This window comes from Cervus canadensis, chromosome 16 (assembly GCF_019320065.1).
Source record: "Cervus canadensis isolate Bull #8, Minnesota chromosome 16, ASM1932006v1, whole genome shotgun sequence".
NCBI lineage: Eukaryota > Metazoa > Chordata > Mammalia > Artiodactyla > Cervidae > Cervus > Cervus canadensis.
The window spans coordinates 33,349,211-33,368,173 of NC_057401.1; the positions used below are offsets into that span (position 1 = coordinate 33,349,211).

An 18,963-nucleotide genomic window follows, 5' to 3' on the forward strand; every position below is an offset into this window, starting at 1 on the left:
ATATTTTGTCCTACCTTTTGATTGTTAAAGATCCCTACATTGAGATCTTCCAATCAATTTCTTTGATTTTTTTTTAAGGTTTTTTTTGTTTTTGTTTTTTGTAATCACAAGCTGTCTCTTCTGACAAGTTCTTCTGGTTATCAGGAGAAAAATTGGCTTTTTAAAAATTGTATCTTTATCCCTAACAGTAAAGGAAGCCAAAAGATAAATACCAATTAGATCTGATATAGGACCTAAAATTTTTAAAAATTTATTCTTTTCTCTGAAAGCTGAGAAAGCCTATTCAATCTCCCTTTTTATTTGCTGGTTTGAGGATTTTATATTCCCTTGAAGATGTCTTGATCATTGTCCCAATGACCAAAATATTTCATAATCTGCCCAGGCTAATGATAGAAAATTAGCTTCCATTTCAGTTGGGCAATTTTTTTTTTTAGTTGGGCAATTTTTATTGTTTATTTTCTTCTATGGCTAGCATAGTTAAGTATTTAATTGATCAGTCAATCAGAAGGAATGACAGCTGTATCCTAGGGTGAATCTTAATTAGTTGTATCATTGACCTGAATAAAGACATGTCAGATTTATCAAATTTGCTGCTTTTATGTTGAGAAGAATGTCTTATCTGACAATTGAGAACTCAAATAATTAACGTATCTGAAAAATGATAAAGAAGGAATAGAATTTGGTGTGTCTTTCAAATTAACTCTTAAACCCATGTCTCCACCTTATACATAAATTAAAGATGACTTTAAAATTAGTTGAATTTATCCACTGAATAGATGAGATTACTTAATGGTATTATTGACAGCAATGGACATGAGTTTGAGCAAACTCCAGGAGATAGGGAAGGACAGGGAAGCCTGGTGGGCTGCAGTTCTTGGGGTCCCTAAGAGTTGGACACGACTTAGCGACTGAACAACAAGAGATGAGATTACTGTCACAACACAAGCAATGCTAAGCTGTATTATGACAAAATATATAATTATTAGATTGCATCAGTATTTTGAGTATCGTGTTCTGAGAAGGATGTAGACAAAAAGTTATGTCCAAAAGAGAGACTCAGATGATGAAAATGAGAGATCCAACTTGGCAGCACCTTCAAAAAGACCCTTAAGTATTTAAAGAGGCATACCTAGCAGGCTGTGATGGGAGGGGACAATCTTTTTTGACCCCCTCCCAGAAGAAAACCCAATTATAGGGAAATATGTTAACCTTAAACTTTATCACAGCCAAAACTGTAAAATATGAATATATTAGCCGGTGAATGCACTTATTGAGAAAGGTGATAGTAGGTGACTCTAGGGTTATAATAGGAGTGTACATCAGGTATGAAGTGGGTTTAGGTGTCTGAGTTCATTTCCTTCAAGTTCAATTATATTTAGTCACTTGGAATGATTTATAATCCGTTCCCTTTAAGACTTTCAAAGGCATAAATTGAAACAATGATTATGAGCTCAGTCAGTCTGAAAGGGTGAGGGGAGACATGTAAAACAAACAACTGTAAGTTTTCACTGAATGAAGGGTGAATGAAGTGGAAACCTAATTAAAAAAGGGCCTGAGAGATGCAAGGAGGACCTATTCTACAATAACTAGTGAATACACTCAGGGACGTGATGGGAGGAGGTAAGGGTCAACCAGTAAGACTGAAATATAATGGAAATTTTTATAATCCTGGTCATCAGTATGTAGCTTTCTCATTTGAAGTCACAACATGGACTAACCCTTTCTTTTTTTTTTTCTTTCCAAATGTGATAGGAAAGCAAAGATATCCTGTTAGTGGATCTAAACTCTGAAATCGACACCAATCAGAATTCTTTACAAGAAAATCTGTTCTTAACAAATGGCATCACCTCCTGCTCTCTTCCTCGACCAAAGCCTCAGGCATCTTTCTTGCCTGAAAATGCCTTTTCTGCCAATCTCAACTTCTTTCCCACCCCTAATCCTGATCCTTTCCGTGATGATCCTTTCGCACAGCCAGACCAATCGACACCCTCTTCGTCTGATTCTCTCAAATCTCCAGATCAGAAGAAAGAGAATTTGAGTAGCTCGTCTACCCCTCTGAGTAATGGGCCCCTGAATGGGGATGTTGATTACTTTGGTCAGCAATTTGACCAGATCTCTAACCGGACTGGCAAACAGGAAGCTCAGGCAGGCCCGTGGCCCTTATCAAGTACGCAAACACAGCCAGCAGTGAGAACTCACAATGAGGTATCTGAAAGAGAACAGAACGGCTTCCATATCAAATCCTCCCCGAACCCTTTTGTGGGAAGCCCTCCCAAAGGACTGCCCGTCCCGAATGGCGTAAAGCAGGACTTGGAAAGCTCTGTCCAGTCCTCACCACATGACTCCATAGCCATTATCCCACCTCCACAAAGTACCAAACCCGGAAGAGGCAGAAGGACTGCTAAGGTGAATTGTCTTCTCCACATAGCCATTGGCAGAATGCATGTGCGGTACCAAAGGGTGGTGTGATGCAAGCTGTCTTTCCTGCTGCTATTGTAGTTTCCTGTGTGGCTGTAAAATAGAAGGTGGGATAAGGCACATCGTTCTCCAGGAACACTTTCCTCTAATCAGCACCCTTTTTAAGCTTCTCACTCGGCAGTGTTTGTCACCCTCTACTTTCCGTTTGCATGTCTTGTCACGTATTATTAACTAAACACAAGTTTTTCCATTTTTAATGCTGCTATGCTTCTGTACCTCTGGTAAGTCTGATCGTCATGTAATGGGAGGGGAGGACAAGGGTTCCTATGATTCCCTTTGTAGCCTCCCGGTACTAACCCACACCCCCACACCCCCCACCCCTTGAATTGCATTCCTGTCCAGGTGGTGGTATAAAATTCTCGAGTCTGTCTCCTCTGACTAATGCCAGAATAATCCAATGTCTTAAAAGAAACTTATATATTTACTATTACCACTTCATTCAAAAGCAATTTAAAATGTGGTTTATGTAAGTTTCATTTTTAAAATCTCATTGGAATATGCAAGCTGGCTCAATGATTAAACTACTGTATCATCTTTATGCAGAATGATTTAAATCCAGGAGAATGACCGAAATATTTAAGCTACTCACTTATAGTTGTCCTTTCACTGCCAGCTTCCAGCTTTCAGCTGATAAGGAGGTCAGACAGATACAAATGTGTGAACAAGCAAATTAGATTTCACTTTGAGCGTCCTCCATTGTATCAGTCACCAAGATCCAATATTCTGTCCACTGCCCGGATCTGTGTCTTTTTTGTTTTGTTTTGTCTTTTGGGTTTTTTTTTTTTTGTAGTGATTTATCAATAATAGGAAAAAGTTTTTCTTTTCTTTTTGTGTACCCAAAGTCGAGTTACAGAGTAGGAAACAGAATAGAGCTGTATTTCCCTGTTCCTGAGTAACTCCTCCATATCCCTCTCTGTCCCATCAGTCTCCAGCAAAAGACTTACTTGCAGCAGACATCTTTGCTCCTCCCATCTCAGAACCTCCAGGACAATCTACAGGACAACCTGCAACCCTACAGACCAACCCTCTGGATCTCTTCAAAACAAGTGCTCCTGCCCCATTGGGGCCCCTCCCGGGTCTAGGTAGGTGTTTAGAGATGGAGTTAGGTTTGGCTCTGTTACTTTCATCAGATGAATTCAGAGGAGGAAGCACTTCATATCCATAGGAGTTCCTGGGGCATAAGATTTGCACATCCTAGGGAGCCTTTCTTCCACTTTTACTTCTGTACAATCCACCTCCATTTGGAACTCTTGACTTGTAGCTGGAGTGGCTCCTTGAGTTGGCATGTGAGAAGAAATCCGTTTCCAAGTGTTGCACCTACCTGAAGTAACTTGTCATGGCTTACTGAAGACAGTTGTAAGGGATTCTGAAGCTCAGACCAGTTTCATTGGAGAAATGGGGTTGAGATCGTCTCCACTTGAAAAAGTAATAACAGGCATGTCTTCCATGTAATCTTGTCGTTATTAACTCAAAGCCCTATTATCCCCTGTTAAACTAATGCCCCTCTTGGAAGGAATATACACCTCAAGGGGGATGTAAGTGAAATCTGAAGCAAGTGTAAGTCACTGAATAAAGTGCAGGGTTCTGAGCCCAGCTCTGCCCTTCTTCATGTGGTGGGTGTGAGTAAGGTGTGTATCCTGATCAGTCTCTGAACACTTAAGCCTTAGCAGCTCCTTGCTGGTATTTTGGTTAGTTGTGTCCCTTATTAGAGTTAGAAGATAAGTCTACAGTACAGAAACCTGAAGGGGAAAAGAACACAGAAATAATGGAAGAGATGGAATTTTATCAGATACCTAAGACATGCTGCTGCTGTCAAAACCAGCAGCATTCAAAACCATGTCATTAGCTCATGTGGACCACTGAGCCCCTCTGTGGCAGGACTCTGGGAAAGGCCACATGGCTGAGAGCTGGTCCTGCTCCTTTTTGCCCACCACCTCCCGTTCTTTCCTGCCTCCATGGAACAGTTCTTCAGAAACTCTGACAATGGTTTTTGCCGCCCTACTGGGGATTCTGTTTGTTTTTCTACTTCTTGGCACTTCCACAAGCCCCAAATAGACTCTGTCTCACGAAAGAGCTAAGGGAGGGGGGCTATAAATGAAGGGGCCTCTCTTCCCTATTTTATAAAAGTTGACCAGGGATCTTGGCTTTCTCTGCCTCCTGCAGAGTCCATCATCAGGACTCTTTCTTCCTGCTGTTTTCCTGCAAAGGAAAATATTTTGGTTCTGTCATACTACATCAGTTCAATCATATCTGGAAGTGTGGTGGCAAGAGGGAGTTGGTTCCCAACTGCTGAGTGGCTGCAGGCCCTGCAGGTGTGAAAGCCAGCTCATTTCAGGTCCCTGCTTGGCATTTACGCCATCAGGAGACTCTCCAGGCACCTCAGATTTCTTGGGGTCTTCCCGTTTCTGCAGCCCTTTCTCATACACCCCTGAGGGGAGCTGGTTGGTGCTTTCCCTGCAGAGGGGTAGAGAGCTGGCATGCAGTGCTGTGCCAAGATCACATCACAGAGCTTTGTAGTCTGATATCAAGGCCCTGAAGAATTTTCACAGCCAATATTTAACAAATCAGCCTGAAAATACAGCTGGACCCTATAACAGTTAATTTATGCAGATGAAGTAAAGCTTTTTGGCTGGGTGCCCCTGTTGAGGCCCTGGGGTATACAACTGCCGAATACTGATGATTCTTCTAAGTTTGGACCTGGGACTCAAACTGAGCCCTACAGTATAGCCCCTGTCCACTCGCAGGGATCCTCAGCCAAGCCATGGAAGGTTGTAGGTCTGGCTTCCACTGGACCCAGCTGGGGGACCATCTCCTCTGGAGAACTGGGGGTGGGGAAAGAGTATTGTAGAAAGCTTTGACTAGCTGCCCTGTGTTTTAATATAGCATCAGGAAGTTAATAAAATTAACTTTTTATACCCACACTTTCTTTTTCCATGCTTTCTCCAGCAGGGCCTTAAATATCTTGGAAACACAATGCGTGGGCTTTGGTAGACAGGAATGAAGGCTGGCCTAAGTATACACTGGGAAAGTCTTTGAAAGAAAGAAAGTGAAAGTGTTAGTTGCTCAGTTGTGTCCAGCCCTTTGTGACCCCATGGACTGCAGCTTGCCATGCTCCTCTGTCCATAGAATTCTTTAGGCAAGAATACTGGAGTAGGTTGCCATTCCCTTCTCCAGGGGTTCTTCCCCACCCAGACCTTCTACATTGCAGGCAGATTCTTTATTGTCTGAGCCACCAGGGAAAGTCTTTAATTCCTGGCAAATATTACTATGTTTTTCTCCTTTATCACCACTCCCACTAATACTGTCTGTGACTAAAGCTACACATTTTCCTAAGGGAAGGCAAGTCATCCAAGCTGAAAGATGGTACAGTTTTACCCAATTTGTACATCCAATTGGAGTAAATTATTAGTGAGTGACTCTGGCTTCAGTTAATAAAGTTTAAATTATTTTTTTTAAATGATGGCAATAACTTTGTTCAAACTCAACCTACTTTGAGAAGCCTGTAGTATCGAATCTAAGAGAACTGTTCCCTTGATTGGTTGTGAAAGGAATGCAGGCATACCTTGTTTTATTACACTTCATTTTATTGCACTTTGGAGACAGTGATTTTTTTTTTTTTTTTTTACAAATTGGTGGTTTGTGGCACCTATGAGTGAAGCAAGGGTATCAGCACCATTTTTCCAACAGCATTTGCTCAGTTCTTGTCTCTTTGTCACATTTTGGTAATTTCTGCAGTATTCCAAACATTTTATTCTTAAATGGATATGGTGATCTGTGATTGATGATCTTTGATGTTACTATTGCCAAGAGAATGACTTGCTGAAGGCTCAGATGATGGTTGACATTTTTAACAATAAATTATTTTAAAGTTAAGGTTTGTACTTTGTTTTTTTAGCCATAATACTACTGCATATTTACTAGAATATGGTATAATATAAGCATAACTTTTATATGCACTGGAAAACCAAAAAGCTTGCTTGACTCACTTTATTGTCATATTCCCTTTTATGACAGTCTGGAAACAAGCTTGAAATATCTCCAAGGTCTGCCTGTGTGCATATTCTTTGGTGTAAATGAAGTCTAATTTCTGTGTACATGTAAATAAGTATTTGAGGGACTTCCCTGGCAGTCTAATGGTTAAGACTCTGTGCTCCCAATGCAAGGGCACAGGTTTGATCCCTGCTTGGAGAACTAAGATCCTGCATGCCACACAGTGTGGCCAAGAATAATAAATAAGCATTTTAATTAACATTCCAATAAAAAATGTAGTTCTGTTCCTTGATGTCAAGGAGACAGAACAGGAGGGTAGGGACTAGAATCAGTGGTATGCCTGAGTTTTGGTCTCTATCGCAGACTGTGACCTTCCTAATTTTAATAATTAATATTCTTCTACCCAATTTCTTCACCTCAAAAGAAAGCATATTAATTTAATAAGATGAGCCACCACTGAAAGCCACTCACTCTTCATGAGCACACCCTGTGTGTTCATGGTCAGATGGAGGGGGTCTGTGACGACAAAGCTGAATCAAGTAACACCAAGCTCCAATCCTGAGAAAATTCGAGATAGAATATCTTGCTCTATCATCCCCTGAACACCATTTCAAAATATCTCTCACTCTGGAAACAAAAACATTCCTAACCCAAGTCTGAAGGCCTTTTCCTTCTTTGGTTAGAAAGCATTCATAACTAAAGAACTGCTCTGCTCCAAAGTCCAAAGCAAGTAGGTTTTTGAGAGCAGAGCATAGCATCGTTTGTGTAGTGGTATGAGGCTGAATTTAGGTTTTCTGTTAGTGGTGACAGTTTAACTGGATTATTAATACACTTGGGAGGTCACAAAAGAGAAAATGTCCTACATTTTAGAACAAGATGTCGGGAATGAGCTTCTCAAGAAGAGGAGGGGGAGCATTGAAGAGACCTAGATTTTAGTGATTTAATTAATTACAGATCAACAATGGCAGGGGTCCAGTTATAGAGTCATTTCCCCACAAAGAGCAGATGCCTAGACAGGGGTAGTTACTCACATTGCAAGTGTTTTTGTTTCTTGTTTGTTTGTTTAGGGTTTTTGTCTTTGTTTTGTCTTTGTTTTTCCTTCACATTATCTCCTCTCCCTCTTCAGAGTTTAGTGAGTGACACATGGCAGGAAGCACTTTTATTTGAAACAGCTCTCCTAGGGTAACCAGCCTTTCCTCCATTTTTGTATGTAAAAGTCTAAAACTATCTTGGCATAAACCAAATTTTACCATCCTTTTATATAGCTGTGTCAACCTTGGCAACATTTAAAAGAAAAGAAACTTTGAAATGGTTTCTTCAGGATGTAAGCATGTTAAAGCCTAACGTATATGCCTAATAGCTAGTCTCCATAAGACTCCAGACCTGAGCCATTTGCCAAATGAAAAGATTACATCAATGACTCGAGTATCCAATGGATTATCTTAATTAACTACTTCATAATAAGCATGGCTTATATATGTCAATGTATTTACTCCACATGTAGATTCGTACCACTGACAGGTTCTGTTCTAGCTATTAGAACTACATCAATGAATGTATGAAAAGGGCTCATTTTCTTTTATGACTTGGTACTTGTGGACTGTATTACCTATCTAATGAGTCAAGTTTAAAAACGTGTGGTAGAAAAAAAGGGCTTCGAAGTGCAACAAACATGTGAATATGTGCTACAGCTAATTCATCTTTGAAAAGAAAGTGAAAGTGTTAGTTGCTCAGTCGAGTCTGACACTTTGCCACCCCTGGACTGTAGCCCACCAGGCTCTTCTGTTCCTGGAATTCTCCAGGCAAAAATACTGGAGTGGGTAGCCATTCCCTTCTCCAGGGCATCTTCCTGACCCAGGGATTGAACCTGGGTCTCCTGCATTGCAGGCAGGTTCTTCACCATCTGAGCCACCAGGGAAGCCCAATTCATCTTTAGAGTGCTTTAATCTAATAAGAACCATGTCAGCCTCAAGGCTTAATAAAGGTTGGCATGTAGATGTTCTCTATAAATGCTGTCCAGAGAGCTGACTTTCTGGAACTCAAGAATCCTCTTCAAGCTGGTCTTCTGATTCAAGTCCCTTATCCCGCTTCCTTCCTTCAGGTGGCGTGCCAGTTCTATCTGCCCAGGCAGGGCCATGGAGCCCAGCACCTTTAGTCTTCAGTCAGTCCCCGTCAATGGTCCCGGGCGCCATGATGGCTGGTCAGCCTTCAGGATTCAGTCAGCCAATCGTCTTCACCACAAGCCCAAGTGTTCCGGGTTGGAACCAGCCTTCCTCTTTCGCAGTCTCAGTTTCCTCTCCACCCCCTGTAGCGTGGGGCACATCGGCATCCATAACACCCAACACATGGTCAGCAAACAGCCCTCTGGGGAATCCTTTTCAGGGCAATGTTTTTCCAGCTCCTGCTGTGTCCACCCAGCCCCCTTCTATGCTCTCCTCTCTCCTGGTCACTCCTCCTCAACCACCTCCCAGAACTGGCCCTCCAAAGGATGTCCCCAGTGATGCCTTCATTGCCTTGGACCCTCTTGGGGACAGAGAAGTCAAGGAAGTGAAAGAAATGTTTAAGGACTTCCAACTGCGGCAGCCACCTACTGTGCCAGCAAGGAAGGGAGAACAGAACTCCTCTGGGACCTCGAGTGCCTTCTCCAATTATTTCAACAGCAAAGTTGGCATTCCTCAGGAGAATGCAGACCATGATGATCTGGATGCTAATCAACTATTGAGAAAGATCAATGGTAAGCTACCTATTTCTCTGTCAACTGCACCCACAAGGACTTCAGTCGTATGAGTCCAGAGAGTCTCTCAGAACCCCCTCCAGACCCCTACTCTTGCTTTTTTCATCTATCGGGGGTTATGGAGACAACGTAACCACTTGCCTTATGGGTTAACAGGTTACCTTAGTTAGCTATTTCTAAGGACTGGCCCAGTGCTGCCCTCTTGTGACAATTCTTAAAAGGGCTGCCGAGAGCTATTGAAATTCAATGGGTTATGGCACCCGGAGGACTGTAGGTAGGTATGTAGGGCTCATTTTTTTCATGAGTAGGTATGTATGGATCATACTACCCATCTAATGGGTAGTTAAAAGACGTGGTAAAAAGAAAGAGCTTTGAAATGCAACCAGTATTTGAATGCTAGTTGTACTTTTATTGGCTAGTTAATCCATCAGGTAATTGAATCTCTAGAAGCCTTTATTTCTGTGTTGGCCTCCAGGCTTAATGAAGGTTTGCCATGTACGTGCTTTTAAGTGAGGGAATTCTGAATCTCTTCCGCCTCTAGTGAATATGCCTGGTTTCCTCTTCCAAGAAGGGATGAATTTGCTTGTAATCATCACTGTGAGTCCTGGTATTTGGTGTGATAATTTTTGTTTGGTCAATGTCAGTTTCAAAAATATGAAACTTAATTTCTAAGATAAGCCTGACTGGAGGATTTGTGCTTGCATTGGTGGAAAGCTTATTTACTGACTACTTTTTCACCTTCTAGAACTACCAAAGCCAGCTCCCCGACACAGTGCCCCGCCAGTTACCAAATCTGCTGACAATGCATTTGAGAACCCCTTCTCTAAAGATTCTTTCCACTCATCACCAGCCTCTGTAAGTACCAACTATTAGAAGCTGATATTCCAAAGTACACACCACGTAGAGTTATCACCCCCTGAATTAACCTTGCTTGTATCTTTGACGGTAAAGGACATTTGAATAAGATTTATCACTGAGAACCACTGCAGTGTAAACCTCAACTCAAACTGGGGAAAGATTATTTTTACAGGAACTACTCTCTTGAATTTGAGAAGTAAATATCATATAGAAAAGTCCTTTGTCTCTCACTTAATCTAGCTTGGGAAAGCACTTTGAAAGAAAATTGAGCCAAAACACTATGCTTTAAAAATCTTTCAAACATTTAATTTCCTAACGCAAAATGACATAGCTCATAAAAATAATATTTTGCATTTTGGGGGAGCAAACATAATTCTGAATCTTGCTTTTGATGTAAATATTAAATATATATCAATCACAAGCAGAAAAACACAAATCATTGTAGACCCATACAATATCTGATTAGTCTGTGACCTAAGTGATTTTTAAAGGAATCCGAGAAGTCTTAATGATAGGTATTTTCTTATCATTGTAATTATAGTTATTGACTAGGTGGTTTTGTTTCCATAGATGGCTTCTCTTCAACCCACATCATCCGATATATATAGAGATCCATTTGGAAATCCTTTTGCCTAACTTCTGTAAGTAGAAGATCCTGCTAAGCTTAGGCTTTGTAAGAAAGGGTGGCACAGAGAATAACAGTGAAATTTTAATTTTAGAATTGGAAAGAAAAAATTCTTCTGAAATGGAGAAGTAAAAGATATGGAACACTATGCTTAACTAATTCGATAATGACTAAGCTGAGCATTTATGAATAGAGTTCTTATACATATAAAAAATAGTAATATACTCATGGATATAGGTTTCTGGCCTGTGTTTTTAATATTTCACTTCTGTATAGAAGTAAAACTCCATAAACACATAACAACCTTCTAGATTTTTGATCTTCTTATTGAAGTGATTGCAGAGTTTCCTAGTAACTACTCAGTTTTCTATAGAAGCTTCAAATTCTGAAGGCCTTCTGATACCACCAAAGAGGTCAGCCAAACAAATCATGATTACACTTTTGCCATCCAATTCAATATGCATTTCTTTGTCGGGGAGACCTCAAAATTGGTCTGAAATCGTCTGGTGGTATTAAATCTCAAAATGGTGACAGCTTCCAGTAACCCCTTGAAAGGCAAGTTCAGATGAGTCCACTGGTGGGTTTTATCCTCAGTCAGTTATTGTGTGTTTCCAGCTTAGACTTGAAGAAGGAAATGGCAATGCACCCCACTGTTCTTGCCTGGAGAATCTCATGGACAGAGGAGCCTGGCCGGCTACAGTCCATGGGGTCGCAAGAGTCGAACTCGGCTTAGCGACTGAACCACCACCACCTTAGATTGAGATCTGGGAGTGAAGATGGGAGTATGTTTCTTTCTCACCAGTTAGTGGAAGCAACTTTATCTGATCTTAAAAGATTGCAGTTTTTGAAGGAGAAGAGGCTTATCTGCATTTTAGAGGAAGTAGGGGATAGCTGGAAGAGGAGAAAAACAGGAAGAATGAAAAGAACCCAAACCCATTTTTTTTCCCAGTTTTGCCCCCTGGCCCCCATCCATGTGGGACTACCAAACTGTCTCTTGACCCAAACTCTCTCTCAACCCATGTAGAACTTAATTATCTTAAATAGATACATATCTTAAGTCTGATACTAACAATGAGATTTGAGTTTATTTGCAATTTGGATTAGCCCCCCTCCTCACTCCAATTCTATAATTACAGTCTTTCTGAAAATGCTTTTCCATAAAATAGGCTGCAGAGTAAGATTATTGAAAAGGCAAATTCCTGAGCCCTAGCCCTGAGGAATCCCCCTTGGTGCTGAGGAAAAGCTTTATTTTAGCAAGCATCCAGATGAGTTGCAATGTTAATAAAATGGTATGATATATTGAATCTTAACAGGGACTCACTCTTGCTTCCTCTCCCGGGGAGGCACCCATGAACCAATCAAAAGGAATAATGTGTACTAAAAGTCTAGGAGGATTGTTTGCGCCTAATTGAATTGACTAGAGTTCTCTCTGGAAGCCCTTCCTTCTTTAGGTCATGAAGAAAGGGTAATTCTAGTTAACCTGCTAAATGGTAGATGGAGGAGTGAATAGGAGAACTACCACAGGACAAAATGGGTAACATTATTGAGCACTTGTGCTAATCACTTTATTACAGATTCTATATCAGTTGTTTTATCCTCTTGAATCAGTCCTAGGAGATACTACCATTAACATAAATAATGACTTAATGTTTAACACATTAAATTTTCCACCCCAAAATTCTAACCATGGGTTTTTTTCTTCTCCATACTTCTCTAGGAACTTGGCATGCTGACTGTCCAGAGAAACAAAGAGGTTGGCCTTGGTAGTCAAGGACAAAGCTAATTGGCAGACAAGTCCTGACCTTTGCCCTTGTTCTAGCTTTGACATATTATCAGTTGCCTTATTTCTTGCTGCCTCTCCCACTTGTAGAATACCTTCTACTTTCTGTTTCGCTAAACTGAATCTATGGCTTTAAATAAATTAAGAACCTAAACTCACTAGCTGAATGTAAGCGAAGTAGTTTTCCTATTTGGACCCTTGTCTATTGTGACCCTAGAACCTTCTGGAACCCATGTGACCCATGTACCCTCTGGTTGGGCGATGGAGCCACCACAACCCCTCAGATCATACTGTTTTGAATAAATTTTGAAATCCCTACTGTTCATAGTGTTTGGGGGTTCTGTTTCAGAGCATTAAACCTAAAAATTGTAGAACAAGGCACCTTCTTAAATCTTGCTTCAGACCATCACTTACAGAGCATTTTTAAAGTAAAATGGAAGCAAGTTCAATTTCTCCTTAGGAGAATCTCCTTGGAGTCTGACACACCTAAGAATGTTTTTAAAGATACAACTTTTCTTTCTGAAGATGCTTTTTCTCTCAAGGGTGAGATTGTCCTTTCTCTTATCTCTTGCTAGCTATTGCAAAGGAGGGAAAAATCATTTTTCATCTCTCCTCTTCTTTTCCCTCCAATTCTCTTCATTCATTTTTGCTCCTGGGCTTTTCTCTTTCATAAACAATAGAGTTTTATGGGGCAAAAAAATCTAATGATTCACAGGTCTGAAGCCTCTATGCTCTACCTTCTCAGTAATCTCTAATCTCAGTAACTAGAGTTGCAAATGCACACAACCTTTATCCTTTCTATGGAATAAGAGGCTATCTTCTTGAGCTGAAGTTCTACAACAGTTCACATTGAGGAAAAATTGAACTCGACTCAGCAATGTAGGACTACATTCCTAAGAGAAGCACATCACAGCTAAATGTGATTGTGCCAATCATGTTAGGTGCTTATTTGGGGTCATGCCAGACCTTTATCAAGTAACTGGAAAGCTTTCTTGATGCCACTGTTTCACAGTCAGAAGATAAATGGGGGCGGGGGAGAATCTGTAGAGCAAGTATTTGGTGTTATCATTAAAAATTTAATGTATGAAGTGTTTTTCTCCTCACAATCTTGGAAACCCTTCCAGTTCATTTTCAGTCCTATTGTTGGCACAGATCTGAAGGGTTTGTTCTTGCCATAGTGAGTTTTGTTTTATTTTGTTTATGTTGGGTTTCTAATGTTATTTCTTGACCCCTAGTGCTCAGGTTCTTGTGGGTGTTAATCAACCACATACAATGTTATCTTTAGGTGGAAGAAGAGGATGACCACTCAGGATCAAAACAAGATGGTGGCCTCATGAACCTCTATTGATTAGCCCCAAATAGTCCAAGCTAAAGTCCTATGGCTTTATGTTGAATGGTAATAGCTGATCGTGTATGGCAATGTCTGACTTTCTACTCAGTCATTATCAACAGACTTGAAATAAATATTTTATATGTCCAAATACTTAAATGTGCTAAACTGGAGGCAATTATTTCTAGATAGTTTGAATTTTTGAAGGTAGACAAATTTTTTGAAACTGATGACCAGCCACACAATTGTTTTGTACATACTTATTTTCTTGTGCACTTTTCTGTATGCAAAGAAAGCTATAAATTTACTCATTTCAATAAACTGGAATGGCAGAATCTCATGTGTTACCGTCAGTTCATTTGACTCCTGCTTTGGGTTGGTGTGATAGGGTCAAGATATAACATATACTAGTGTAAGGTGAGCAAATGTTAATTATAACACATTCTGGATTGCCACCAAAATAAAAAAGTAGAAATCTGTGAAATAGGACCACAAGTAAATTAATATCTGATGCCTTTCAAGACTCAATTTTCCTCTCTTAGACCTATACATTCTCCTTTCCCGGGAGTTTAACGGGAGTCCAGTGGATAAGACCTATGCCAAAACAACCTCAATTATGTCTAGTATAAAAATCATTCATTAGTGAACTATTGGTTCATGCCTCTTACCCTTTCCTCCCCTGTTCTTTATTCAGCGATGTTTGACTTCATCAAAACACAGCTCTGTGGACTGGTTCAAGCTGCTGTAAGCTACTCAGAAGAGCTTCTAAGTTTCTAAGTGAGATGGGCAAGCTGATGTTCAAATGTCTTTAGCACTAGGACACTCTTAAACACTCTCCCCTATTAAAAAAAAAAAAAAGACATTCAAGGCTCTCATTCATTTCAAGACCTAGAGCTACATAACAGATGACCCCAAGGCAGACACTGCTTGAGTGTAGAAGTCTTGGTGTTAAACTTGACATCTCCAGGTAATCAGATGAACTTGACGGAATAAGTGTCATTGATTGGCATTTACTGTTCTGGGATATTTGATAGTACTGTCTTACCTTTCCTTTTAACTGATACATTTGATCTGTTTCTGAGTAGAATATAGAGAAATAGACTCCACACTTAAGCAGCTTCCAGTAAACCACAGATGAGCTGGAAAAGGCTGCTGATAAGAATATGTTGCACAAATTACACGTTGTATCCAAATACTCTGCAGTGTATCTAACCCATTGAACCTGTGTGATATTTCCATGTGGCTTAAGCAAGCTCTTGCCAGAGGTTAACCCTTGCTCATGTGTACAAGGGGATGACATTCACTTCAGTGCAGTAGGAACTACTGTTAACCAAGCAGAGGGAGGTGCCTCCTGAAGTGTCCCTGTGAAGTGGAAACAGACCTCTTTAGAGTCTCTTAGTAGCAGCAGTAGCTTCCCTGGTGGCTCAGTTGGTAAAGAATCTGCCTGCAATGAAAAGACCCCAGTTTGATTCCTGGGTCAGGAAGATGCCCTGGAAAAGGGATAATCTACACACTCCAGTAGTTTGGGTTTCCCTGGTGGCTCAGATGGTGAAGAATCCACCTGCAATGCCGGAGACTTGGATTCAATCCCTGTGTTGGGAAGATGCCCTGGAGGAGGGAATGGCAACCCATTCTAGTGTTCTTGTCTGGAGAATCCTCATGGACAGAGGAGCCTGGTGGGCTACAGTCCTTGGAGGCTGCAAAGAGTCAGACATGATGGAGTGACTAAGCACAGCACAGCACAGTAGCAGTGGTGTTTACACCTGTAAGCCAGGAATTCAGCTTTTAGGGTAAAACTGTTAGCCTTGGAAGAGGGTTTCATTGAAGCATCACATAAATCTAAGCTAAAAGCTGTACTTTAACAGCCAATGTGCCTTCCAATCTCTCACACATAACTGATACAAAGAGAGAAGGTATTAATTTTTTCAAAATAATCTTGCATTTGTGAAGTACTTTACCATTTACACAATATAACTTCATTCTCTTGCCACTGTGATTCAGCGAGATGGGATCTATTACTGTTCCAGCTCATCTGAGAATGGCACTGTGCTTTAAAATGGCTAAATCTGCTTCAATTCTTCAAGTGAGTGGTTTCCATGGTATATTACTGTAAAACTGTGTTTCTTAACTATCTTTACTATAAAAGTTGGTAAAGCTGAACGCTTGATCTCCCAGCCTCCCTTGTACCTAGAAGTGGTCACGTGACCACACTCTGGCTATTGAGGTCTTATTCAGCTATGTAGGGAGATCTTTTCAATCAGTGGTTTCAAATTCCTCTATCAAAGTATTAGCATTGTGTCTCAAGAACCAGAGTGTGATTCTGTGTCTTTCCTGTGCTGACAGCAAGAAGGGGAAAGAATAGAGGATGGAGCTAACTCAGGCATTTGGTTGACCCTGCAATAAACTGATGAGTGAGGACTCTGACCCGTATTCCTGGAATAGGTTCAATATAAAGTCTCCTAATGAAAGACAAGAGCTCCCCAACAGTCCTTGGTAAATATTTAAGCTATTATAACCTTTGGAGGAGATTGCTAAATAATAAAACACTAGATTATTGCTGGGAAATGTTATGTTTTAACAAACTCCCTTCTGTTAAAAACAACTAAGTCTCATGTTCTAAGTTGTTATGCCAAGTGTAGGCACACACAGGCTGTGGTGGCAGCAGCCCTCTTAATGGGTCCTAATTACAGCAGTGCTGATGAACAAGGCTCAGTCTTGCATCATCTCACTCGATGAGGGACTTAGCCCCTCATTCTCTCTTGCTTCTCTGGAATGTGCTTAGTTTACTAGACCTCTACCATGTGCTGAAGATCATACAAGTGCCAGTCTCCAGGGAGACAACTGTGGTGGCCACTCAGATGCAAGGAAACTGGGCTCCTGTCATGACCAAAGATGATGTGGTTAGAAAAGAAAAGGAAAAAAAAACTCACCTCTGAAAGTCTTCATGACTGAGTTTTCCCTGTGGAGTTTTCTGTCAATTCATTTTTATTTGCTTGACTTCAGTTCAGTTCAGTTCAGTTCAGTCGCTCAGTCATGTTTGACTCTTTGTGACCCCATGGACTACAGCACGCAAGGCTTCCCTGTCCATCACCAACTCCCGGAGCCTACTCAAACTCATGTCCATTGAGTCGGTGATCCCATCCAACTATCTCATCCTCTGTCATCCAGTTCTCCTCCCACCTTCAATCTTTCCCAGCATCAGGGTCTTTTCCAATGAATCAGTTCTTCCCATCAGGTGGCCAAAGTATTGGAATTTCAGCTTCAGCATCAGTCCTTCCAATAAATATTCAGGACTGATTTCCTTTGGGATGGACTGGTTGGATCTCCTTCCTGTCCAAGGGACTCTCAAGAGTCTTCTCCAACACCACAGTTCAAAAGCATCAATTTTTCCATGCTCAACTTTCCATATAGTCCAACTCTCACATCCATACATGACTACTGGAAAAACTTTGACTAGATGGACTTGTGTTGGCAAAGTAATATCTCTGCTTTTTAATATGTTGTCTAGGTTGGTCATAGCTTTTCTTCCAAGGGGCAAGCGCCTTTTGATTTCATGGCTGCAGTCACCATCTGCAGTGATTTTGGAGTCCAAAAAAATAAAGTCTCTCACTGTTTCCATTGTTTCCCCACATACTTGCCATGAAGTGATGGGACCAGATGCAATGAACTTAGTTTACTGAATGTTGAGTTTTAAGCCAACTTTTTCACTCTCCTCTCTTGCTTTCATCAAGAGGCTCTTCAGTTCTTCTTCACTTTCTGCCATAAGGGTGGTGTTATCTGCATATCTGAGGTTATTGATATTTCTTCTGGCAATCTTGATTGCAGCTTCTGCTTCTTCCGGTCCAGCATTTCTCATGATGTACTCTGCATATAAGTTAAATAAGCAGAGTGACAATATACAGCCTTGACGTACTCCTTTCCCAATTTGGAGCCAGTCTGTTGTTCCATGTCCAGTTCTAACTGTTGCCTCTTGACCTGAATACAGATTTCTCAGGAGGCAGGTCAGGTGGTCTGGTATTTCCATTTCTTGAAGAATTTTCCACAGTTTGTTGTGATCCACACAGTCAAAGGCTTTGGCATAGTCAATAAAGTAGAAGTAGATGTTTTTCTGGAACTCTCTTGCTTTTTCATTGATCCAGCAGATGTTTGCAATTTGGTCTCTGGTTCCTCTGCCTTTTCTAAATCCAGCTTGAACATCTGGAAGTTCACGGTTCATGTACTGTTGAAGCCTGGCTTGGAGAATTTTGAGCATTACTTTACTAGCATGTGAGATGAGTGCAATTATGCGGCAGTTTGAGCATTCTTTGGCATTGTCTTTCTTTGGGATTGGAATGAAAACTGACCTTTTCCAGTCCTGTGGCCACTGCTGAGTTTTCCAAATTTGCTGACATATTAAGTGCAGCACTTTCACAGCATCATCTTTTAGGATTTGAAATAGCTCGACTGGAATTCCATCACCTCCACTAGCTTTGTTTGTAGTGATGCTTTCCAAGGCCCACTTGTCTTCTCATTCCAGGATGTCTGGCTCTAGATGAGTGATCACACCACCATGGTTATCTGAGTCATTAAGATCTTTTTTGCATAGTTCTTCTGGGTATTCTTGTGTATGCTTGACTTCAGTCCCTATTATCTTACTTTACTTGTAAGAAAGGAAAATGATTGCTGTTCCAAAAGTTACAGGGTGAACCAACTGGGCTGAGGCTGGATTTGGGATGTTTCTGGAGTATGTCTGAGGCTGCCTCCACCAGGTTCTTACTTACATTGATGGATCATCACAGAACCTGTTGTTTGAGGACAGCTAAGAGGAGTGTTGGAGCACAGGAACTAGCAGAGAAGGAGGAGGAAGGGAAAGAAGGGTCAGTGTGACATTTGCCTTCTAGTCTCCCTCACTGGCCAGTGAACCTGGTTCACTGAGTCTTGATGGTGGAAACAAGAAGGCTAAAAACAGGAGGAACTGCCTTTTTCTGATGAAAGACCTTGGGCAAGGCAGGCAGTTACTGGCCCACATGTCCACTGGTAATCAACAGACAATAGTAATAGAAAGGCTCATAGTGGCTAAAATTAATAGGGTTTTTTTTTTTTTTTCCCATAAAAGTCTAGATTGATGGCTGCTGATGCTGCCTCAGCAAATCAACAAGACCCTCAAGGATACAGACTCTTTTCACTCC

The 18,963-nt window shown here is 41.0% G+C and overlaps 1 protein-coding gene across 5 annotated transcripts in view; it reads left to right on the forward strand.

Annotated features, from left to right (window-relative positions):
- The window catches only part of DAB2 (DAB adaptor protein 2), a 192,272-nt gene extending 178,142 nt beyond the window's left edge, over positions 1-14,130 (forward strand). For all 5 annotated transcript variants that reach the window (XM_043488492.1, XM_043488491.1, XM_043488490.1 and 2 more), the window contains 6 exons: positions 1,753-2,406; positions 3,404-3,560; positions 8,570-9,202; positions 9,948-10,057; positions 10,631-10,701; positions 12,403-14,130. In XM_043488492.1, the coding sequence (XP_043344427.1) occupies positions 1,753-2,406; positions 3,404-3,560; positions 8,570-9,202; positions 9,948-10,057; positions 10,631-10,696 (1,620 nt within the window). In that variant the 3' untranslated portion in view covers positions 10,697-10,701; positions 12,403-14,130. The remainder of the gene's footprint in view (positions 1-1,752; positions 2,407-3,403; positions 3,561-8,569; positions 9,203-9,947; positions 10,058-10,630; positions 10,702-12,402) is intronic.
- The last annotated feature ends 4,833 nt before the right edge of the window (positions 14,131-18,963 follow it).